The following is a 25,848-nucleotide window of genomic DNA, read 5'->3' on the forward strand; positions in this document are numbered from 1 at the left end:
ACCTTATAAAGCACGTCCCATCACCATCAAAGAACATATAGTTTCCATCTACAAATAAATCTCAATCTCTAACATCACCTACCAGAAATATGAAAAGCGAAGAGATTTTGTTACGTTACATTGTTTGAAATAAAAATTATAACATACAAGTTGCGCATATGATATATCTAGCAATTGAACATTATAGTTTAAGAAAATAGGTCCATAGAAGAGTGTCTAATTTGTCTAATAAAAAACATTAACTAATATTTTGACAAAATAGTTTAAAATTGCATAAAATAAAACTTCCAATACAAATCACCAACTTCAAGAAACTCTAAGCAAAACTTAGGTGACTCTGATCAGCTGTGACAAATGTAATTATTCTCTCCAGGATGTGGATTAACAAGATAACTTGTTAGAACACTATCAGAAAAATTGTTAAAATTGTAATATTGTAAGTAGCTTGGTGCAGATTTCTCAAACCATGATGAAGAGGGCATGGCTCCTTGACAAACCTGGACTTATGTTTGAGTTCTTTTCCAGCTCAAAATTAGAATAAGAATCAAATTAACTGATCTGAAAAACAAAATTCTGCTTACTGTTACCTTTCAGGGGACTTCTATATCTTAATTTAAAATAAGTCGTAAGCATTGTCCAAAGAGAAGGCCAGTGAAGGAGATAGGCACAAAATAACTCCAAATACAATGACCTCCTTGAAGAAAGAGTCATCTACTCTCATTTACTATGACACGAGGAAAACCCACATTTCTAAATCCCTCAATATAATACACGAGACTTTAATACTTTTCAAGGACTACTTCTGAAAAAATAAACTGATCAGGCTTATCTTATCCCATAGGATTGTTGAACATAAGTGGTGGCAAGCATGAATCCAAAAAATCATGAGAAATTCTCATACACTTGCAGAAATAAAGTAGCCAAAATACGGCTTTAGAGACCTGAAAGAAAATAATGCAAATGAGTAAATATTGGAATGCATGACATAACATCATAGAACATAATCAATCACACAGTTAATCTAAATATATTATATAGATGAACATTCTACTAATGAAAATACTCTGGACAAATCACACTGAAGTCCCTGTTGAAGTTTAAACCTCTGATGTTGCATCTGTTCCCCTTTTAGGAAGCTCATTGAAATTTGGAGAGATTGGTAAGCTCACAGTTTGTGTTCGCACATATTGGCTCATGTACTACAGCAATGAATATCAGATTAGAGTGTATTCTAACTGAATAGGGAACAACATAAACTCAGAAAATCAAATGCATACCTCTACATAAAGGGCTAATTGTGAAGGATGGAACTGCCTCAGGAATGTACCAAAGCCTATAACCTGCGATAGAATCACAATTAGAGAAGGCAGAAAGTTTCTTTCAATAACATGTTGGCAAAACTCGTGTAACAGCCAAAGCTGCAAAATATGACAGAGAGTGTGTGCATGACAATCATTTCATGGTGCATCTAGCATGCCTGCCACGGATATAATTTTGAAATTATGAGACCGGTAAAACAGCATATAAAGCATTGTTCTTTTCTACTCAATGCATTGGGTTTGCACTGCAGGTCCTTATCTGTTAAATGTGGTTCTACAACTATTTTTGTTCTCGAGATATTTTCATTTGTGAGCTTGATGGATTACACTCGATAAAACACTTCTTGTTCAACAACTGTAATGTTTCTTTTTCTGGTGTTCCTTATGACATGGTTAGGATGGACTTTCAAAGTTGGGCGCAGACAGGTCACAGGTGCTAGTTGGTGTCATCAATGGGCCCAGGGGTTTTTGGAGGGGTTTTGAGGAGTTTTTATGAGGTATGATGGCATTCACTTGGTATATTCCCTCATCTGCACAACTTGCCTTTTGTTCTGGCACATTTCGACAACTTTCAGAAAACAAAGTTATTATTGGGCCTGACTCAATTAAATATGCTTAAGGTGGCATTCTGGGAGGAATACTTGACAGAACACCTTAGTGTAGTAGCTTGTTGGAACTGGAACGAGAAGATCTATGTGATGGGATGGTTAGATATGAGTTTTAGTGAACTGAGGGGACATGGTGGCCAATTTACCCTTTTCCAGCATTAAAAAGAATATTTTAATTAAAATAAAAGAGGGAAAAATGCTCCGTGATTAAAATAATAATTATGAAGTTTTAGAGGGGTCTGTTGACCACTACGTGTCAACGACCCATAGTAGTACACCCCCTTTTTCGCAAAAGGGATAGCACCTGATCAATGTGTCCATGTCGCCTAGCTATCATCATCAACCATGGATCACCTTATAATGTAAACCCAGTCTGCATGTGTATAATGTAAATAATCTCAGCAGATCTGTGTTGTGTATGTAATCACCTAGGTAAACCTACTTTTTTGTTGACAATCTATGTTTTGGGAGGTTTTTTGTCTCACCGTTCCATTCTCGGATGGTCGACAGTGTTTTCCTTTAGCCTTATCCCAAAGCTGGAATGGATTTTGTCACTGGGATCTTAGGGTAGTCCTAGTGTTCTAGATCGAGTCTATGTAAAAATGATTTGGGAATAATCCTAACTATTTGGTTAGGTTATTTTATTACAAATTGCTTGATCTGCTAGATTATATGTGTGTCACAGAACTGGGTAGTCTATGAGGGTTTTTTTTTCAAATGGGTTTCCCCCTTGAGATATAAAAAAATGTAAAAGTCATGATGTAAAGTGTTTTGAAGGTTAGAAAAATAATTTATTCCCTCATAGGTTCTAGGTCCTAAGTAAATTTAATTTTTCTATAGGTAAAATTCATGGATCCTTTAAAAAATTAAATCTTAACAGGTCCAAGGACTAAAGTTGATTATTTTGCTAAATTTTATGCCTTGGGTCCCTGGGGTTAAGTCAAAGTCAAAATTTTAAGGAAATAAATGCAAAATTTTAATTTTTGAATTTATTAAAATGCATTTAATTAAAAAATCCGAAATTTCTTCAATATTTAAAATTTCAACAGATTAGATTAAATTTTTTTTTGATCCTCATCAACGGTCGAGATCACTTGGACAAGGATCACTCGAACAAGCCGTTGGAGGATTTATCTTTAAATAGGAGGTCATTTGTCAGTGAGTATCATCCGATCTTTTGATCGTGTACTAAGCGAAAAGCTCTCTTGTAATCTTTTTATGAACAATAAAGAAATATATTGGGATTAAATTTCTGCTGGTGTTATTCTTCATGGAAATGCTGTAAGATGTATTATTTTCGTGCTTAATCTATTTTTTGCCATTAATAATAGCTTCTAAAGAGCGATTTCAGTACAGGTATCTTGCTCAGTCGCTTGGGTTTGAATGATAATTTAAGTTTTGAATAATAGCAGGTATCTCTATTAGATTTGAATTTTATTATTGTTCTCTCGCTCTATGTTGACGGCTGAATTGAGTTTTGTAGGAAAATCCTTGATTATTAGATCATCAGGGGTTCGGGAAAGTTCTCGGCTGAACCAACCAACTCACGATCTGTGTTTTTTGAAGAGCCCAGTTTGAATCTGGTCCCAGGCTTATCATAAGATATTTTTATGGGTGATGCATGAGGGTTTTGAGCTCAGTACCTCCTTTAAAAATTCAAAAAACTTTATTTATTTTTTCGTGCTAAATCATTAGATCTGGGGATTGAGAGCCTCAGATCATCAGATTTGGAAGCGGAGTTGGACTCACACTCCCTAGATCTGATAGATCTACTATTTATGTACATAGATTTGTAATTAATTTTGGTTTTCTGACTTTGGTTTTCAGGGTTTTTGAGTTTTTTGGGTCATTGTGTATATCATTTAGGTGTTTTTTGTTGTATTGTCGCTGCAGATTTGAAGCTGAAAGCTGTGTAGAGTCCAGATCTAGGCCCTGGAGGGTAACATCTGGATCTCTGGAGGTCCATCAACATCATTTTTTTGACAAGGATTTAAATTTAAAATCAGATCTGGAAATTTTGTGAGGGTTTCAAGATCGAATCTGAAACAAGCCGATTCAAAATTTTAAATTAAGATTTCTAGAAAATTCTTAAAGGAGTTCTGGTAAATTTTAAGGGTTTTTTTCGGCCACCAGTTTGCTGATTGGTTTCTAAGATTTGTTGCCTGGTTTTTGGGTTTCATTGTGAATTTCGATTTATTTTTTATAGCCCAAACCCTGCTACTTGCTTTCTCTTCAAATCTGCGCTGTTGGCCACCATTCCAAACTCTTACTGCCTTTTTGTTATACCTGCGTGCTACTTTGGATCACCTGCGGCTCCCTCATCCCCCTCACCTAGCCTCTCACTCTATCCCCGTTGAGTTCCCATTCTCCACGCAACCATCTCCTCCCTCCGTGTGATCTGCCTCAATCCCTCCTTCACGCACCTCTCTCTTCAGCCGTCAGCCTGCCATTAACCCTTTGATTTATTTTTCATCTTTCACATTAAAGCGTTCTTCAATGAATAATTGAAATGTTAGTTTTAAATTCCTAGGTGTTTCTGATGTCAAACGCTAAGTCTTAAATTCTCATGATTCTTCTATAGTCTAGTGCGATAAATGTTTTAAGTTATGTTGGCGATAAGAGAAAATTAATTAATTCTAGATCTTGGGCAATTAATGAAAATCATTTAAAATCTAGAATATCTTGCGCAATAAAGTGTTCGACATTTATATGGATTATTTATGATTGTCATTTTTCGTCACATATTGAAAATCGTTCTGGGTAACTTGTTTTATTGATGGTTAATTCAAATATCGAAGGCACTGGTCTATAATTGTTTTTTTTTAATCTTGTGGTCATGTCTTGTTTACGTTGACGTTTAATTTATTGATTTGATTTAATCGTTTAGATTCATCAAATTGTCCATCATTAAAATCTCCTAGAGCCCGTGATCCACACGCTTTCTCATTCATTTACCTAGGGACTACCCCCCTTAACTTGTGTAGGACAGAGTCTAAACGGAGTAAGGATTTAAGAGTGACAACCCTTACTTTGAGCGTTGTCGCAGTGCCTAGACACTCTGTGCGACAACATTTTTTGGCACCGTTGCCGAGGATAGAGTTTTTCTGTCCTTGGTCCTCACAATATTCATCATTCATCTTTCATCTTTCATCATCTCATTAATCGTTTCATCTGCACTTTTAGCACCTGTACATTTTGATTCATTTCTTGTTTGGGTGGCGAATCCACTTCTTCCATTTATTATTTCTCAGACAAGAAGCCCCTCTTATATTCGGTTGTTTGTTGTCTTTTGGAACCTAGAGTTAGATTCATGTTCAAGTAGCCACTCCACTTCTTTCATTTCTACTAGAAGCTCCCTTCTTGTGGATCTCTTGATTTTCTTGAGCAGAGATCTCTCTCTATCATCCATTTGGCCCCTCATTATTCATCATGGATTATTCGTTTACCCCATGTCATTTCACTGATTTTCTCCATGATATTCCGGAAGTGGCCATTCATAAATTGTCTTTGTTCTCGGGTGGTGATTCAGACGCTGTTAGAAAGTATTTATGCAGGTTTACTCGTATAATGCTCATATATTGTAGTTCTCCCCAGTATGATCATGAAGATGTCAAAATGCGTCTATTTTCCTTTTCTTTAGAGGGTGATGCTTTGAATTGGTTTACTGATTGTCCTAAAGATTCTTTCGCTTCTTTACAAGACATCATCAATGCTTTTAAAGATAGATATGGTTATCAAGGTAGCTCGCCTTGTGCCCCTAAAATTATGCAACAGAATGAAAGTGATTTTGTGAAGGATCCAGCTGTTGATGAAAGATTTCAAGACAATTCTCCTTATCAGAATGTGCCATCCACTTGTACCATTGCAGATCAAATCCATGACAGTGGAAAAACAGGGACAAGTTGTCAAATCAGTGTCGACAATGAAAGGGAAAATGATAAACAAATTATAGAAGGGCTAATGCGGCTGGTAAAAAATATGGAGCTTAATCAAGAAAAATTTGTAATTGATTACGTCAAGGATATCAGAATTTTATACACCCACCTAGAAAAGCGAGATAAGGAGATGGAAACCATGAAAGCTAATCATGACAGGGAAATTAATTCTATGCAAAACAAGTTATTAACTATGGATGAAGAAATGACCATCATGACATTCGATTATAATAATCAGTTGGCTACCGAGCAAGCAAATCATAAGAAAAAGATAAACTATATGCAAAATTGTTTCATGGGCATGAAAGCAAAGAATGAAAAAGTAATAAAAGATGTGGAAGTTGGTCAGATATGCCTTCAAAATAAGTTATTGACCATGGAGGAAAACCATGCCAGGGAAGTCAATGCTATGAAGGTTGAACACTCTAACCAGATGGATGCCATAACAATACAGGTAAATAAATTTCAGCATTGGTTAGAGGATGAAAGAAACAAGGAGATGTCAATAGATCAGAAGCCTCCTTATTTGCTACAGCAAGATCCATCTTATTATGAGGAGGTCAATTGTTCCATTGAAAAGTGGCTAATTGAAGTTGACCTGGATAAAATGGAAATTAATAATCAGGTTGATGCTCACACAGTTAATCCATTGATCATAGAAGATCAAGATATAACTCGTGACACTTGTGAGACTGATCCATCATTCTTTACAGAGCAGATGCAGAATGAAGAGAGACATGTCATGCATATCTTACATATTTCATTTGAAAGTCTGTTCCACATTGTCAGTGATACAACCTGCCACAAAAAAAAGTGCAAGAGAAAGAGAATGAGAAAGCGATTTGATGCATCAGATGGCCACGAGCAGCTTGATTTTCATATAGGAAAAGTCAAACTGTATGCGGGATTAGATATGGCACATCCGAGAAACAGCCAACAGATTTGCCAGAAAGTAGACAAATGCTCAGTATACACTATATTGAACACATCTGATGCCATGGGGCATCTTTGTATTGTATTTCTAACCTTATGCCCTTTTATTTCAATGTTTAATTTTGTAGTTAGATTTGTGTTTTTCATGTTAATAAATGAAGAGCTTATATCTTTCCCGTGCTTAATGTTATATGCTGATTTTTGGGTGGACACTACTTATGTTTTGTTGTGTGTTGCGTGGATGCAGATTCTAGATTCTCACATTCCTCCAGTGCAGCAACGTGTCCCCAAGTAGAGCCAGATGTTGACCACTATGTGTCAAGGACCCATAGCAGTACACCCTCTTTTTCGCAAAAGGGATAGTGCCTGATCGATGTGTCAGTGTCATCCAACTATCATCATCAACCATGGATCATCTTATAATGTAAATCCAGTCTGCATGTGTATAATGTAAATAATCACAGCAGATCCGTGTCGTGTATGTAATCACCTAGGTAAACCTACTTTTTTGGTGACGATCTATGTTCTGGGAGGCTTTTTGTCTCACCGATCCATTCTCGGATGGTCGGCAGAGTTTTCCTTCAGCCTTACCCCAAATCCGGAATGAATTTTGTCACTGGGATCTTAGGGGAGTCCTAGTGTTCTAGATTGAGTCTATGTAAAAGTGATTTGGGAATAATCCTAACTATTTGGTTAGGTTATTTTATTACAAATGGCTTGATTTGCTAGATTATATTTGTGTCGCAGAACTGGGTAGTCTGAGAGTTTTTCCCCCTTGAGATGTAAAAAATTGTAAAAGTCATGATGTAAAGTGTCTTGAAGGTTAGAAAAGTAATTTATCGCCTCATAGGTCATAGGTCCTAGGTAAATTTTCCAAAGGAAAAATTCGTGGATTTTTTAAAAAATTAAATCTTAACAGTTCCAGGGACTAAAGTTAACTGATTATTTTGCTAAATTTTATGCCTTGGGTCCTTGGGGTTAAGTCAAAGTCAAAATTTTGAGGAAATAAATGCAAAATTTTAATTTTTGAATTTATTAAAATGCATTTAATTGAAAAATTCGAAATTTCCTTAATATTTAAAATTTCGACGAATGAGATTAAAAGAAATTTTGATCCTCATCAATAGTCGAGATCACTTTGACAAGGATCACTCGAACTAGCCGTTGGAGGATTTATCTTTAAATAGGAGGTCATTTGTCAGTCAGTATCATTCGATATTTTGATTGTGTACTAAGCGAAAAGCTTTCTTGTAATCTTTTTATGAGCAATAAAGAAAGACTTTGGGGTTAAATTTCTGCTGGTGTTACTCTTCATGGAAACATTGTAAGATGTATTATTTTCGTGCTTAATCTCTTTTTTGCCATTAATAATAGCTTCTAAAGAGCAATTTGAGTACATGTATCTTGCTCAGTCACTGGGGTTTGAATGATAATTTAAGTTTTGAATATAATAGCAGGTATCTCTATTAGATCTGAATTTTATTATTGTTCTCTTGCTCTATGTTGACGACTGAATTGAGTTTTGCAGGAAAATCCTAGATCATCGGGCGTTTGGGGAAGTTCTCGGCTGAACCAACCAACTCCCGATCCGTGTTTCCTGAAGAGCCCAATTTGAATCTGATCCCAAGCTTATCATAAGATATTTTTATGGGTGATGCATGAGAGTTTTGAGCTTAGTACCTCCTTTAAAAATTTAGAAAACTTTTTTTTTTTTTTTGTGCTAAATCGTTAGATCTAGCTATTGAGAGATTCGGATCATCAGATCTAGGAGCGGAGTCGGACTCACACTTCCTAGATCTGATAGATCTGCCATTTATGTACATAGATCTGTAATTAATTTTGGTTTTCTGACTTTGGTTTTCAAGGTTTGTGTTTTTTAGCTCATTGTGTATATCATTTAGGTGTTTTTTGTTGTATTGCAACTGCAAATCTAAAGCTGAAAGCTGTGCAGAGTCCAGATGTAGGCGCTGGAGGGTAAGATCTAGATCTCTGGAGGTCATCAACATCATTTTTTTTGCAAGGATTTAAATTTAAAATCAGATCTGGAAATTTCATGAGGGTTCAGGATCAAACCTGAAGCAAGCTGATTCAAGATTTTAAATTAAGATTTCTAGAAATTTTTTAAAGGAGTTCTGGTAAATTTTAAGGGTTTTTTTCGGCCACCAATTTGCTGATTGGTTTCTGGGATTTGTTGCCTGGTTTTTAGGTTTCACTGTGCATTTCATTTTTTTTTAAGGCCCCAGCCCTGCTACCTGCTTTCTCTTCAAATCCAAGTTGCTGGCTGCAATTCCAAACCCACATCCTCTTACTGCCTCTCTGCTATACTTGCATGCTACCTTGGATCACCTGTGGCTCCCTCATCCCCCTCACACAACTTCTCACTCTGTCCTTGTTGAGCTCCCATTCTACACGCAGCCATCTCCTCCCTCTACGTGATCTGCCTCAAACCCTCCTTCAGGCACCTCTCTCTTTAGCCGTCAGCCTGTCATTGCATCGTTTAACCATCCCTTCCTCTCTAACCCCATCCATTCATCCGCTGCCTATCCTTGTTGCTGTGCATCCCTGTCAGCTTGTGCCCCTGTCCACGTGAGCCCATTCAGTTGTTATAACCTGCATATTGCCTCCTTCACGCAACCCTCTCCTCTCTGCCTGCGCGTAGCCTCCATCCGACCTCTCCACGTGAGCTGCTCGCTCCATCTCCTTCCACTGTTCGTACCTGGAAACAACAAGCAAATCCAAGCATCGACTTTTTGTTACGCGATTTCTTTTATTTCATTGTATGTATGCGGGCTAGGGTTAGATTGGGTTTTATATACATTAAATTTTCTTTCACGTACATTGGGTTAGGTTAGATAATCTTAGGTTCTTTTTTGTTTATTAATGGTTTAGGTTTTAGTTAGATTCACTTTTTTTTTTTAATTTGTTGTTCTGACTTTTATTTTTAACTTTTTGATTTTCATTTAAAAACCATCTAAAAATCCTAAAAAATTTAAAACATTTAAAAACCCTTTAAAAATAAAAATAAAAATAAAAAAAATCGATTTTGTTTTCTTTTGATTTCATTTTTATTTATTTATTTATTTTTTTTAAATTATAAAAGTCTTAAAAAAACATTAAAAAAGTTTAAAAAATCCAAAAACATTTAAGAAAATATAAAATTAGAAAAATTTTAAAACATTAAAAATTTCTAAAAAGATTTTGTGACTGAGAATAAACAAAATTAAGGGGTTTTTTTGCTTACCTTTAGAATTTTTAATGTGGCCTATGGCCCATTAAAAATTTGATTCATTAACCCTTTGATTTATTTTTCATCTTTCACATTAAAGCGTTCTTCAATGAATAATTGAAATGCTAGTTTTAAATTCCTTGGTGTTTCTGATGTCAAACGCTAAATCTTAAATTCTCATGATTCTTCTATAGTCTAGTGCGATAAATGTTTTAAGTTATATTGGCGATAAGAGAAAACTAATTAATTCTAGATCTTCGGCAGTTAATGAAAATCATTTACAATCTAGAATATCTTGCATGATGAAGTGTTCGGCATTTATATGGATTATTTATGATTTTCAATTTTTGTCACATATTGAAAATCGTTCTGAGTAACTTGTTTTATTGATAGTTAGTTCAAATATCGAAGGCACTGGTCTATAATTGTTTTTTTTTATCTTGTGGTCGTGTCTTGTTTACGTTGACGTTTAATCTATCGATCTGATTTAATCGTTTAGATTCATCAAGTTGTCCATTATTAAAATCTTCTAGAGCCCGTGATCCACAGGCTTTCTCATTCATTTACCTAGGGACTACCCCACTTGACTTGCCTAGGAGAGAGTCCAAACGGAGTAAGGATCTAAGAGTGACAGCCCTTACTCTGAGCGTTGTCGCGGTGCCTAGACACTCTGTGCGACAACATGGTCCATCAAATCTATAAAAGAGGAGGAGGAGGCCATTGGAGAACATCTTGGATTTGTATTTTTTTCTTGTGGAGAGGTTTGAGAACCCGGTTTTCTACTTCAGCAGTAGCTCGAAACGCTCCAGTGATTCAGTGAGATTGGACGAGTACCCATCTTCCCTTGGTGAATTCATCCAGAATTCATAGGAGAGCTTAGCAGTGGCATTTCAATTCAGTTTTGGTGGAGGGCCAACATTGTTGATTTCTGGTAGCATTGGATGTGCTCTAAGTCTCAAAATGTGCAGGGAGGGTTAGACACATGCATTCTCCAATACCCAAAAATCATTTTGTGAAATTCCACCAGAAGAGAGTTTTATTAAAATAGTTAATTATTTTTAATGGGACCCTATGTTTAAACTTAAGAAATTAAAATAATTAAAGGGTATTAATCTAAACTGTGGGTGAAACTTCTAAAGGAAGGCGAAGATCAAGTCAATATGATCCTAGCCATTGATTAAAATCTAATCTGGGCCGTTGATTGATCAACGAGAGGATTATAAGAGAAGGCTTGATGGGTACTTGGAGAACACATAGAGAGTTCAGAAGTTCGAATTTCTAAAGGAGAGCAGTTGCCGGTGAGAAATTCGATGTGACCTTTTGCAGTGAGGGGCAGGGATAGTTCTAGTTGAAGATTTCCCCTGATCCAGGGATACTCAGCAGAGGAGGCAGAGAGAGATCCGGGAGAGGCAGCGCTGAGCCAGAAGAGGCTGACGCAGAGCTACGCATACCCACGCAAAGGCAGCGCAGAAGCCTTGAGGGAGTTCGAAATTTGCTGGAGGGTTTGATTTCTGTAGCTGGAAGCCGGGGTGGGAGACCGGGAGAGCAGAAGGTTGAATCTCAGAGGCAAATCGATTAGCCAAGAAGAGTGACGCAAATCCTAAACAGTGTGACGCTGGGCTGACGCAGACACTGCGCTGAGGCAGCCAGGGGCTATTCATTCAAGGGCTGGATCAGCCAAGATTTCTAATGATAGCGTGAGGTAATCTCATAGATCTCTCTGTCAATGATATTCTCTATAACTGGATTGCTAAGAAGGAATCCAGAAGTTGTATTCATAAATTAGTACTGCATAATAATAAAACCCTCAGAGTTGTTGCACCAGATTTCTCGCATTGGGTTTTTCCGAGGACATTTGTCCAAAAATAACTATGTAGCTGTGTGTTGTATCTCTTTCTTGTTTAGTTTCTTGTTTCGGCATATTATTTTTAAATAGTGAATGCTGCAGTTGTATTTACATTGATATTTACCGTAGAACACAATAAATAACTTGTGTGGATTAACAAGTAGGACAAGTAACATCAGTTTGCTGCAATATGGTTTCTGGGTTTAGGAATTTTCACATGGTGTTAGAGCTGTAGGTGAAGCAAGAAGAGTAGAGATGGTAGATCCAGTGCTAGAGGAAGAAGGGAATTCCAAATTCTTGTAGAGGCAGCGATTCGAATCCCCAAAGGGTTTCCACAGTTCAGTCCAGGAGGGCAAGATTTTCGTGGTAAATCTCTGAGTGAGTCGAGAGAGAGGTAAGATTTCTAGCTCGAGATTTGTCAGTGCCAGAAGGAGCAGCACAACAGAAGATTCAGCAAAGAGGGGTTTCTGGTGGGACACAGTTTTTTGCCAACAGTTGCTGGGCAGAAAGATGTGAGAGGGAAGAGAGAGACACTCGAGGGAATTCTTCCTTAGATGACCTCCAGCCAAGGACTTTGAATTCTCACTAGCTGGGCAGTAGCGGAGAGGGGCAGATCTACAAGTTTAAGAAGCGAGTGCGTAGGCTAGTCCATTGCTACGCTGAGGAGAGAGAAGCCTATTCGAATTTTCGATTGGCAGAGATGGCAGCCAGTGGACTGAGAGACCAAGATAGGTTGGATGGGGCATCCAACTATGTGATCTGGAAGGCAAGGATGTCGTGCCTTTTGGATAAGCATTTCCTCAAAGTCTACAACGACAGCATGGTAGTTGAGCTCACAGATCCAGATCAACTCGAGAAGTCCAAGGGAGAAATTGCGAAGACAAAAAGAATGACCCTCAATGGAGTGAAGGATCATATAATCTGTCACATAGCTGGCGAAAACACTGCCAAAGAGATGTGGGATGCATTGTTGATGCTGTATCAAGGATCTCTCGAACAACGAAAGATGTACTTGGAGCAGAAGATGAGATCTACACAGATGCAGAAGGGGGAAACACATTGATTTGTTCCTCACGAAGCTTCAGGAGACTCGAGATGAATTGGCAACTGTAGGGTCAACACCTCAAGGTTCCGAGATGGTAAGACTAGCCCTAAATTCAGTATCTAAGGAGTGGTAAGTCTTTGTCCAGAGCATCTTGGGCAGGGTGACTTTGCCAAACTGGGATGAGATGTGGGCAGATCTTAAGCAAGAGGAGCTGAGGGACTTGGTCAAGTGTAAACTTAACGGAAGCAGTAGCAATGGGTCAAAGCCCAAGTAGGAGGATGAAAATGCAGCCGTCACATCCAAGGGGTAGTAGGAGCAACAAAAGAAGAAAGATGTTTTGAAGATCAAATGCTTCAGGTGTGGTGAATTCAGTCACTACGCAACACAGTGTCCTCTCAGTAAGAAAAAAAAAGGTGAGAAGCATGATCCGATGGTTGCAGCGGTGAAGATTGAGGAGGATGAGTTTTCCATGAAACCGAGATACCTCCAGGAGGGAGGTGGGTTGATTTTGAGCTGTAGTTCGAAAGAGATACAAATGGGTAGGATCCTTGAGGAGCCCACCTCTCGAATCAATTCCTTACTACAGGAGCCCAGATCAGAAGTAGTAGAATGAACCAGTGTTAGTTGGTGCAAAGGAGTGCTGGAGTGACAGTTGCAGTGGCTAGTAGCGCCAGAGACTGAGCAGAGTTGGCAACAGTGCAGATGACACAGAGCAGAGGTCAGCAACAACGCAAAGGTTTCAAAGGGTCAGCTCAGAGACTAGCAGCAGTCAGACTCTAGTAGTGAGATGCATCATACTGAACACTAGTTCAATAATTTGGGATGCTTTTCCGTTGCTAATGCAGTAGCAACAGAAGTTGGAGAAGATTGCAGTGTAGATGCAGTATTAGTAGCGGCAATGCTAGCAACAACACAGATGCAAAAATGGGAGGGCGTTGCAGTATAGATGTAGTGTTGACAGTGGCAGGGTCAACAACAGTACAAATGCAACATTTGTGCAGTAGTCATTGGATAGAATGTTAGACATCAGCGGCGCAGAAAGAGATGTTACAGAACAGAGTGATTTTTCAGCCGGTTGCATTGCTAGAGCACATTCCTCGGTAAGAGGAGGTGTTGATTTCTGGTAGCATCAGAGGTGCTCTAAGTCTCAAAATTTGCAGGGAGGCTTAGACACATGCATTCTCCAATACCTAGAAATCGTTTTGGGAAATTCCACCCGAAGGCAATTTTATTAAAATAATTAATTATTTTTAATGGGACCCTAAGTCTAAACTTAGGAAATTAAAATAATTAAAGGGTATTAATTTAAAATGTGGGTGAAACTTCTAGAAGGCGAAGATCAAGTCAATATGATCCTAGCCATTGATTAGAATCTAATCTGGGCCGCTGATTGATCAAGGAGAGGATTATAAGAGAAGGCTTGATGGGCACTTGGAGAACACACAAAGAAAGTTCAAAAGATCGAATTTCTGAAGCAGAGTAGCTAATGGAGAGGTGAGAAATTCGATGTTAGCTTTTGCAATGAGGGGCAAGGATAGTTCCAGTTGAAAATTTCTCCTGATTCAGGAATACTCAGCAAAGGAGGTAGAGAGAGATCCAAGAGAGGTAGCACTGAGCCAGAAGTGGCTGACGCAGAGCTATGCAGGCCCACGTAGAGGCAGCGCAAAAGCCTTGAGGGAGTCTGAAATTTGCTGGAGGGTTCGATTTCTGTAGCTGGAACTCGAGGTGTGAGACCGGGAGAGCAGAAGTTTGAATCTCATAGGCAAATCGATCAACCGAGAAGAGTGATACAAATCCTAGACAATGTGATGTTGGGTTGATGCAGACACTGTGCAGAGGCAGCGAGGGGCTGTTCATTCAAGGGCTGGATCAACTAGGATTTCCAATGATAGTGTGAGGTAATCTCACAGATCTCTTTTTCAGTGATATTCTCTGTAACTAGATTGCTAAGAAGGCATCCAGAAGTTGTATTCAGAAATTACTATTGCATAATAATAAAACCCTCAGAGCTGCTGCACCGTTTGCCCGCATTGGGTTTTTTCGGGGATATTTGTCCAAAAATAACTGTGTAGATGTGTGTTGTATCTCTTTCTTGTTCAGTTTCTTGTTTCGACATATTATTTTTAAATAGTGAATGTTGCAGTTGTATTTACTTTGATATTTACCATAGAACACCGTAAATAACCTGTATGGAATCTGGATTAACAAGTAGGAGAAGTAACATCAGTGTGCAACTTTGTTGCAGTAGGGATTCCAGGGTTAGGAATTTTCACAAGCACAGCGTGAGAGCAGATTCTTGAGGCTAATTTATCTCACCTATATGGGTTGTATCAACATGTAAACCCCAATTTATCTAATATAATAAAACTGAGAATTTTCTTGTTCATTGTGTTATGGGATTGCAATGCTCTATTTGTTTAATATTTCATGGCAATATTTTGTTAAGTGAATGGTAATTTTATGTGAAGTGTTTGTTACAATTTTTTTTCATTTGGGACATTACAGTGGTATCAGAGATGGTGTTCTTGCTAGCCTGAGGCTTTTCGTTGGAGGTGCCTGTTGATTTGTGGTAGCATCGGATGTGCTCTAGCCATGAAAATTGGTGGAGAGGCTAAGGCACATAAGGTCTCCAAGACTCAGAAATCGTTTGGGGAAATTCCACCCAAATGGAGAGATATTAAAATAATTAATATTTTTTAATGGGGTTCCTAAATCTAAACTTAGAAAAATTAAAATATTAATGTGTATTAATATAAAATCGATAAGAAAGTTCTAAATGACGAGGATCAAGCCAAATCTAATCTTAGCCGTTGATTAGGGACTTAAACTCGGCCGTTGAATCATCAAAATGAAAAGTATAAGAGGAGGCTTGAAGGTCAGTTGGAGATACATCAAATTTATTAGTTAGTTCGATTTTTTGTAGCGGGGTTTGCTAAGAGAATCAAACCAGTGATCTGTTGCAGTGAGAGGCAGTTCGGCAGAAGGCTGAGAATACATAGCAGAGATGCAGATATAGTACTAGAGAGACAGCGCAGAGCCTGGGAAGGCTAACCTAGACGCAGTTGGGACTGGCGCAAAGGCTGAGGAGGCCAGTGTGGGTGATGGAGAGGGCTAGAGGGTTGACGCTGATAGCCAAGTGGCTGACGCAGAGGTAGCAGTAGCTGCACAGAGGCTAGCAGAGGTGACGTAGGGCCAAGAGGTAGCGCTGGAGATTTTCGTGGGGCAGACTGGAGCTGAGAGGTGACGCAGTCCCTGGAGAATGACGCAGAGAAGTGGAGAAGTTTGGAGCAGCTTTCACTGTCTAGCTAAGGAGCTGTGATAGTTGCTGTGGGATCGATTATCTGGTGGGTGATCAGCCAGAATATCTGTCTCCGAGGAGAGGTACTTCTGCCAAAGATAATCTTTGAAGGGTGAGCCATTTCTGACACCCTAGTTGTATTCAGAAACTGCATAATAATAAAACCCTCTATATGCTACATCGATTTTCCCGCATTGGGTTTTTCAGGGACGATTGTCCAAAAATAACGGTGTCCCTTGTGTGTTTGTCTCAGTTATTTTAGTTGTTGATCTGTATATGTGTTAAGGTTGCAATTGTGTTTATTTTCAGTGTTTATATTTATAAATAATTTGTTAATGGAAAGAAGTAGGAGAAAATAAACCAGATATTGCAGTAGGGATTTCTGAGGTGTCAGACTTAGAAATTTCAACAGTGCCAAAGATAAATCAAAATTGCTTAAGATTTCCTCCTACAGACCATATGGAATTATTTTTCATTTAAGTATTCGACAATTTTGTTTCAAATTGTTGAACCAGTATTGGGCTATAAAATTGTCTTTCACTCAATAATCATCCGGCAAATTGGCCACCATATTAAAAGTCAGCATGGATTATTCAAGTGGGCATATATGATTTTGAGAAAAGACTTCCATATGCAGCTCGGTTGTAAGGGAGTCATCAAAGTCTAGGAGGCTTAGTATAATTTATCAAAGGAAGGGCCACATTTTAATCCAAAAGTTAATTATTTTAAAGTAGGGCCGAATTTTTATAGTTGATGCAAATTATGAAAGGAAGCATGCAGTGAATTATATCATGCAACCAAGCGGCCAAGGGTTGAGTTATTAGAAAGGGGCAGTCCAAACTTGGTTGAAAGGGCCGACTTTAATATATTTAGGCCGCAAATTTTCTTTAGCCGAGCACATCATTTGATGTAAATTATCAGGTGTCATCTACAGCCAATCGTGGCACCACGCTGTCGTTGGAAAGGCCACAAGCAGATCCAGTGGTTGCCATCAAACTCGAGCTATTGCTTAATCGCTGAGGAGCGTTGAATTGGGTCAATCGCATTGCCATAATTTGTCTGGGCAGATAGTGAGCTTCGGGAAGTATCGTTTGAGTCGCAACCGAGCACTGAATAATTATTAAAGGGGCCATAAGCAATTTTAATCAAAGTCGAAGTTATTAAAAAAAAGAGTTGTGGAGCATCGTACAACGTATTAAGGGATGCGCAAGTGGCGGAGGGTTGCAAGGCCATATTCATCAGTGTCGAATCATACTGTTGATTGATCCATCAAATTTTTGGTGCGCGGCTCATATATTTGGTTCGCTAGGCATATGTATTGCAGCAAGGGCGTTATATCTTCCATCGTGGAGACTCAGATTGTAAGACACTTTTGAAGCTGTGTTAGACTCGCAGTCATTCTTGGTGGTGAAGGATTGATAGCGGTCTCAAACCTGTAGCTAATCGATCAACAACGTGGAGATTCCCGATTTAATTCATGTAGCGGACCAAGAAGCAAATTTGAAGGCCGATTTCTATTTGTGTCATTGCTACCTGAGGATCGAATTAATTGCTACATTGCTAGGATATTGAAGTGAAGGAGCCTGAATTATCCAGATTAGTGTGAATTCAAAGCTGAATTACCCAAACCAAGGAAGAGGCACTGCCTGCAATTTCTAGATTTAATTTTTTATTAAGAGACCAGAAGTACCAAGGAGAAAAGTGGGCATTTCTTTGTCAGAGCCATAAATCGAATTTATTGAGGCTATAAACAAGGGCCACATTTCCTATGGTATATTGCTGGTCAAACCTTTCTTTGTGGACAAGTTGCATAGCCAAGGGATATGGTGATTGTCATGCTAGAGCCAAGTCAGAGGAATTGATACATTCTGAAGGAGAAGCCGATCATATCCCTATAGCTTGCCACTGCAAATTTGAGAACTGAACTAGGAATTCCACAGAGGATCACGCCTCAGTTGAGCATATTAACGCTAGTTGGGGAGTTGTTTTGGGCTTGGAGAAACCATATGAATCTTGCTGGACGAGACAGAGGAGACAAAGAATCCTGTGTAGTCTCTTATAGGACGGAAGTGATCCACCAATAACCAAATCCATTAACCAGAGTACCCTCCTCAAGATTATGTTCTGAAGATTGTAATCCTAGAGCTGGGTTGCTTAAGAATCATTGGAGTTATTCCTGAAGACACCTATTAGGTTCATCTATTTCCTAGTGTCACTGATTTTTCTCTTTTAAGTGAATTAATGCATGGTTGTTAGTGTTATGTATTGCACCTAAATACGTAGCAACATTATAATGGAATCAAGAACAGTTTTACCTACATCAGTGTGTACTTAACTGTTTGAAAAAATGACTCACTGAGAAACAACCCAACTAAACCCAGAATATAGTGGCTTCATTATGTTAGAAGTTCATGTCATCATGGAGGAAATCCTAGATAAATTGAACAGATTAAACAGGGCAGAAATCAATCCCTTGAATCACCATGCACCTAGGCAAGACAACAAACCTTTCTCAAAAGGGGTCTATGCCATTCTTTAGAAAGGGGAAACAAAAGATGCATAGAAGGGGCAGGAAATAGGACAAAAAATCCTTTCAGTTGGGATGGATTTAAAATGCATGAGGGTCACATGGAAAGTCATTTTCAAACTGGATGAGTTGGACGAACTCCTTTCCAAGATAGACCAGTGGGAGGGGAAGAAGTTGATGTGGGCTTTGAAACCAACCATGCTAGCTTTAATACAACCCAAGTTCTTGGAGGAACCTTGTGAAGGGGTCAAACTTCTAGTTGCATCATGTCTTAGTAACATTATGAGGTTGACAACACCCATACCTCCTTTCAATGATAATGTTATGAGGAGAATTTTCAAGTTGATAGTAGAGACCTTTCAGGACTTAGATAACACGGTGGGTCTTACCTTTGGAAAAAGCTCCGAATTTTAGAGGATATGGCCAAGCTCTGAACCTATGGCATCATGTTTGATCTAGAGTGTGATGCCCTGATTCTTCAAATGTTCCAATCCTTTTTCAGCATTAAGGATCATCACCCTGACACGGTCAAAGCAAACATGTTGTCCATTTTGTCTTCAGTTATGTGAGATCGTGACGCCATTTGCAGGGAGTTGCGGGCTAGATTGTTGACCATTTGGAAGAGAGAACAACCAGTTTCACTTGTTGCTTATGAACTGGCCAAAAGGTTGGTTGAGCAAAACATGGGGTTGTTCAAGAGATAGTTGACTAGGGAGGAGCTTCTCAGGTTTGGTGGATCATGCAGTAAGAATGGGCTGAGGAGGAAGGGTCTCTGCTTCATTTGCAAGGGACCTTGGGGGCTTGATCATTCATGCTTGAGTGACACTGATGAGATGATAGAGGCAGAGCAGGGGAAGATTCCTTTCGACTCTCGGGGTGAGGATTCCTCTTAGGATGAGTCCATCGGTTCATTCGAGGATGCCTCTGAGGAGCATGGGTCATGTGAAGTTGTTGACAGCTGGTCAGAGTTATATTCTGGTGTGTATGGTGAGTAGTTAGTGGACCCAATGGGAGACACTCAAGATGGTGTGTCACCAATGATGAGTCAACATGAGCAACATATGGTGGAGCATGAGTCAGCTAAGGAGGATGATGCACATATTATGCATGATGAGCCTTTAGGGGAGAGTCAGTTGGAGGTTCATATTGAGCTTGTGATGGAGGAGGATGGCCAGCTACCCTTGGGGCCAACCATTGATGAGGAGCAAACAGATGTACATACAGCTAGCACGGTGGCAGTATTTGCAGACACTTGTCCTCAAAAGGTGTTGGATATTGATAGGGTAGTTGTGCAGGAGGCTGGTAGATGACAGGTGCTATAGGAGATGGTGGTGCATCCATCTTTGGGTAGACCCACTGATGAGGTGTGGGTAGATGCACAAACAGCTAGTAGAAACGCAGGAATTTCAAGGAGCAGCCCTCTCTAGGAGTACATAGATAGGGCTTGCAACACAATTTGGCCACTTGTACCCATTACAGGGAAAGAGGTAGGGCTTTCTTGATGGATATTATTGACTGACCAGGCGAGGTTGTATGAGTGGGGCACGATGCAACATAGGGGACTTATCACATATACAGGTGCCTATGCATCCGATTCTCCCCACAGGATGGATTGGCGAAAGATCATGAGTAGGTATCCTTTGATGGAGTATCAACCTTAATTCGGGGCACAGAACAACAGGGGCGCTCAAATGAGAGGGTTACTACATGTCTTAGTGGGCACTGGGATGTGGATAGAAAATTTATTAGTATTTCAGTAGCACTAGCCTAGCATCAACAGAGTGGGGTTGACCTCGACCTATGCCAAAGGTGGGATTGGAGAGAGTTGATGAGTTGGTAATTGCTTTATGGAGTAACATCTATAGTCGGAGACAGAGCACTATCTGAGCCATGGGGTTTAGGCGATGATTAGCCATGGTGGCATTGAGATCTAGGAGGATGGGTTGATGAAAAGTACTGTCAAATATCAATTTGGGATCTAGGCATTGAGGGATCCATTCATGATGGGTTGACACAGAGGCAGAGCATCACCCAGTGGTTCGTATGGGATCCGAGCATTAGGTCCCAGTTGCATTCGATTGCCAGAATGGTCCACAGGTTTGGATTGCTTGAGGGCAAGCAATCTTGGGGCGGGAGGATTTGTAATATTCTTTTTTCCAGTGTTCCTTATGACATGGTTAGGATAGACTTTCAGAGTTGGTGGCAGACAGGTCATAGATGTTGGTTGGCGTCATCAGTGGGCCTAGGGGCTTTTGGATGGTTTTTGAGGAGTTTTTATGAGGTCTGATGGCTTTCGCTTGGTATATTCCCTCATCTACACATGTTGCCTTTTGTTCCAACACATTCTAACAACTGTAAGAAAACAAAGTTATTATTGGGCCTGACTCAATTAATTACGCTTAAGGTGGCATTTCTGGAGGAATAATTGACTGAACACCTTGGTGTAATAGCTCGTTGGAACTGGAATGAGAATATCTATTTGATGGGATGGTTAGATATCAGTTTCAGTGAGATGAGGGGACATGGTGGCCAATTTACCCTTTTCCCGCATTAAAAAAACATTTTAATTAAAATAAAAGAGTGAAAAGTGCTCGTGATTAAAATAATAATAAAATAGGAGGTTCTAGAGGGGTCCATCAAATCTATAAAAGAGGAGGAGGAGGCCATTGCAGGACATCTTGTATTTGTATTTTCTTCTTGTGGAGAGGTTTGAGAACCCGGTTCTCTACTTCCCCAGGACGGAAACCCTCGGATGATTCAGTGAGATTCGGCGAGTACCCATCTCCCCTTGGTGAATTCACCCAAAATTCATAGGAGACTATTCTTTGACGGGCAGTGGCATTTCAGTTCAATTTTGGTGGAGGGTCAACACAGTATGAGAGCAGATTCTTGAGGCCAATTTATCTCAGCTATATGGGTTGTATCAACATGTAAACCCCAATTTATCTGATATAATAAAGGTAAGAATTTTCTTGTTCATTGTGTTATGGGATTGCAGTGCTCTAATTGCTTAATTTTTATGGCAATCTTCTGTTAAGTAAATGGTAATTTTATGTGAAGTGTTTGTTCCAAAATTTTTTCATTTGGGACATTACAACAACCGTTCTCATGACTGCTTGAACTTGTTTTAAGAATGACATTTTTACATCCACACGTGTCAAAGTTTCCCTTCTCAGTAACAAAGGTATGTCTAGGGAAATGGGGTTGAGAGATGAGAAGGATTTTGGCATAATTTCTTGGCATGGTTACAAAGAAAAATTTCAACTTGCTTCTAATATACATGTTGATTTGGGGTAGCATCGGATGTGCTCTAGCCATGAAATTTGGTGGAGAGATTGGGGCACAAAAGATCTCCAATACCCAGAAAGGGTTTGGGCAGATTCTAAACAGATAAGGAGATATTAAAATAATTAATATTTTTAATGGAGTCCCTAAGTTTAAACTTAGGGAAAATAAAATATTAATGTGTATTAATATGAATCTGTGTTAGAATGGTCCAAAAGACATGGATCAAGCTAGATCTAATCTTAGCCGTTGATTAGGGACTTAATCTCGGCTGGTGAGATGTCAACAGAAAAAGTATGAGAGGAGGCTTGAGGGGCACTTGGAGAACACACTAAGAGAGACGAATCAGTTCAATTTCTGGAGCGGGGTTTGCTGAGAAATTGAACCAGTGGTATAGAGAGAAATCAGGAGTCAAAAAGTACGGAACAGAGAGACGACAGATCAGCGTAGAAGAAGCAGACGCAGAACCAGAGGAAGCCACACAGAGGCAACAGAAACTACGTAGAGCCAGAAGGGCATGCGTCATCCACGCAGAGGCTGCAGGAGTGACCCAGAAGCCCAAAGAGGTTGCCCAGAGCCTCGATAGGCTGACTTAGAGGGTTTCAGGCTGACGCAGAGGGTTTCAGGCTGACGCAGAGGTTAGTAGGCCCTATGCTGGGTTTAGAAAAGTGTTGGAAGTTTGTCTATCTGTGGGTAAGCTAGTTTGGCACCCTATTGTACAAGAAAATCGCTGAATAATAAAATCCTCCCTTGCTACACCGGTTTTCCCACATTGGGTTTTTCCGGGGACATTAGTCCAAAATAACTGTGTCAATTTGTGCATATGTTTGTTTCTGTATTACAGTGTGATATTTGCAACAATATTTATTTTAATGTTTGTTGAAGTAATTTCATGAATAACTTATGATATAAGTAGGAAAAATAAATAAGTTGCCGTAGTGATAGAATTTTCACATGGTATCAGAGCAAGTAATCAGAGACAGAAAGGGAAAATCATTTATGGGTTGAGACCACGATGTAGAGGCATCCAACTCAGGGGACTCACGCAGATTTTCAGAAGATTGCACAAGAGAGAGAGATTTCGATTTCTCTATGTTGGCTTCTAGGTTGGAAGAAGAAGTGGCGTGCATGACTAGTGCTGCATCATCATAACTATGGTATATAGACAGTGGACCCTCGTGGCATATGACGAGAATCAGGGAGTGTTTCTCAGAATATCGAGAAGAGAAGATGAACTTTCAAATCACCATGGGGAATAAGGAAAAGTGTACTCCAGTAAGAAAGGGTACCATAACTTTTTAGATAGAATTGGGAGAGCGGTTCCGTGCCACAAATGTGTTGCATGTGCCAGGATTGGGGATGAACTTACTTTCCATGTCACAACTACAAGGCAAGGGCTATGACGTCTACTTCATCAAGGAAAAGGTATACGTAAAACACTCGAGCTGGAAAAAGAAAGTGCAGATCGGGATCAAAAGTAATCGATTGTATAGATTACAACTAGAATCTCCAATGGCACTAATCAGCAGTCATGGGGACAAACACTTGAAAGAACTATGGCACAGAGGGGTGGGTCACTTGCACCATGGATCTCTGAGAATTCTCAGGAGCAGTGTAACAGGATTTCTGAATCTAAGTATGGGGGGATGAACTTATTTTCCATGTCACAACTACAAGGCAAGGGCTATGACGTCTACTTCATCAAGGAAAAGGTATACACAAACACTCGAGCTGGGAAAAGAAAGTGCAGATTGGGATCAAAAGTAATCAGTTGTACAGATTACAACTAAAATCTCCAATGGCACTAATAAGCAGTCATGGGGACAAAGACTTGAACGAACTATGGCACAAAAGGATGGGTCACTTGCACCATCGAGCTCTGAGAATTCTCAGGAGCACTGTAACACGAGTTCCGGATTTGAGTATGGGGGATGAACTTACTTTCCGTGTCACAACTACAAGGCAAGGGCTATGACGTCTACTTCATCAAGGAAAAGGTATACGTCAAACACCCGAGCTGGAAAAAGAAAGTGCAGATTGGGATCAAAAGTAATCGATTGTACAGATTACAACTAGAATCTCCAATGGCACTAATAGGCAGTCATGGGGACAAAGACTTGAATGAACTATGGCACAGAAGGATGGGTCACTTGCACCATGGAGCTCTGAGAATTATCAAGAGCACTGTAATAGGAGTTCTGGATCTAAGTACGGAATGAGATGATGTCTGCAGGGGATGTGCTCTAGGAAAGTATGCCAAGGCGGCGTTTCATAGGAGCAACCACAAGGCCAAGAGTGTACTAGGATTGATACACTCAGATATCTATGGACCTATGTCCGTCAAAGCTCTCAATGGTGCCGAGTATTTCCATACCTTCATTGATGACCACTTGAGGAAAACTTGGATCTATTTTCTGAAAACCAAGGATGAGGTTTTTTGTCGATTCAAGGAGTTCAAGGCTCTACTGGAGAATCTAACAGGTAAGAAAATAAAAGTCTTGCGCTCAAATAATGGTGGAGAATATGTCGATAAGGACTTCATTGATTATTGCGCTAAGGAGGGCATCAAAAGAGAGTGGACAGCTCCCTACAATTTGGGGCAGAATAGGGTGGCAGAAAGGAAAAACAAGACTATTGTAGAAGCAGTGAGGGCCATGTTGTATGATCAGGATATGCCAAAATTCCTGTGGGCAGAAGCATGCAACACAACTGTCTACGTTCAAAACAGAACTCCTCATCGGACATTGGGCAAGATTACTCCAGAGAAAGTATTCACTGGGAAGACACCTGAAGTTAGTCATTTCAGGATATTTGGGAGTTTGGCATATTGTCGCATACCCCCAGAAAAGAGGAAGAAGCTAGATCAGACGGTAGAAAAGGGGTATCTGGTAGGATATAACGAGAACACTAAAGCATACAAAATCAATATTCCAGGGAGCAAGAAGGTAGTACTACGACGAGATGTAAAGTCATGGAGGACAAAGCTTTTAGAAGATCTCGCGAAATGCCTTCCAAGGAGCAGTCGAAATAGGATCTGTTGGTCATGCCTCTTCAACCAACAGAAGTGAAGAATCATTCCTCAGATCAGGAAGATTTTTAGGATGAGGAAGAGGAGCAAACAGAAGCACCTGTTGACAGAGGAAGAACCAGTAGGGAACTTCGTCAGATTCTGCGTGATGCAAAGAACTTCATCGAAGAGCCAAGGAACAGTAAATGGGAGCGAAAACAGCGAGACATGTATTAGGCGTTAGTAGCTCGGGATGGAGAGCTTGCCAGCTTCAAGGAGGCAGCTTAGCATCAGGTCTGGCTAGATGCGATGGTGGAGGAGTATAACTTCATAATGGTAAACGATGTCTGGGAGGTGGTGTCAAGGCCTTAAGACAGATCTGTGGTAGGTTCAAGATGGATCTACAAGATCAAATATGTTGCAGATGATAGTATTGAAAAATACAAGGCTAGGTTTGTGGCTAAGGGGTATGCTCAAAAGGAAGGGATTGACTATGAGGAAACCTTTGCCCTGGTAGCCAAGTATACATCTATTAGGACCATGATATCTCTTGCAGCCCAGATGGGATGGGAGATCCATCAGATGGATGTCAACACGACATTTCTGAACGGGGTAATAGAAGAAGAAGTATACACTGAACAACCAAAGGGCTTTGATACTCATGAGAAGAAGTCTCATGCATGTAGACTGAAGAAAGCCTTGTATGGGCTGACGCAGGCACCAAGAGCATGGTATGGTCGAATAGATGGCTACTTGCAGAAGACGGGGTTTGTCAAGAGTGACGTGGATCCGAATCTCTACTATCTAGTCGTAGAGAGC

The 25,848-nt window shown here is 39.7% G+C and overlaps 1 protein-coding gene across 6 annotated transcripts in view; it reads right to left on the reverse strand.

The window, feature by feature from the left end:
• Positions 1 to 305: 305 nt before the first annotated feature.
• The window catches only part of LOC149203713 (uncharacterized), a 554,312-nt gene continuing 528,769 nt past the window's right edge, over positions 306 to 25,848 (reverse strand). For all 6 annotated transcript variants that reach the window (XM_089403546.1, XM_089403545.1, XM_089403544.1 and 3 more), the window contains 3 exons: positions 1,278 to 1,340; positions 1,104 to 1,199; positions 306 to 941 (listed from right to left, as the gene is read on the reverse strand). In XM_089403546.1, the coding sequence (XP_089259672.1) occupies positions 831 to 941; positions 1,104 to 1,199; positions 1,278 to 1,340 (270 nt within the window). In that variant the 3' untranslated portion in view covers positions 306 to 830. The remainder of the gene's footprint in view (positions 942 to 1,103; positions 1,200 to 1,277; positions 1,341 to 25,848) is intronic.

The sequence above is a fragment of the Pinus tabuliformis genome, chromosome 2_1 (assembly GCF_031772625.1).
Source record: "Pinus tabuliformis cultivar Carrire ecotype Pingquan chromosome 2_1, CPIR1, whole genome shotgun sequence".
In the NCBI taxonomy this organism is placed as follows: Eukaryota; Viridiplantae; Streptophyta; class Pinopsida; order Pinales; family Pinaceae; genus Pinus; species Pinus tabuliformis.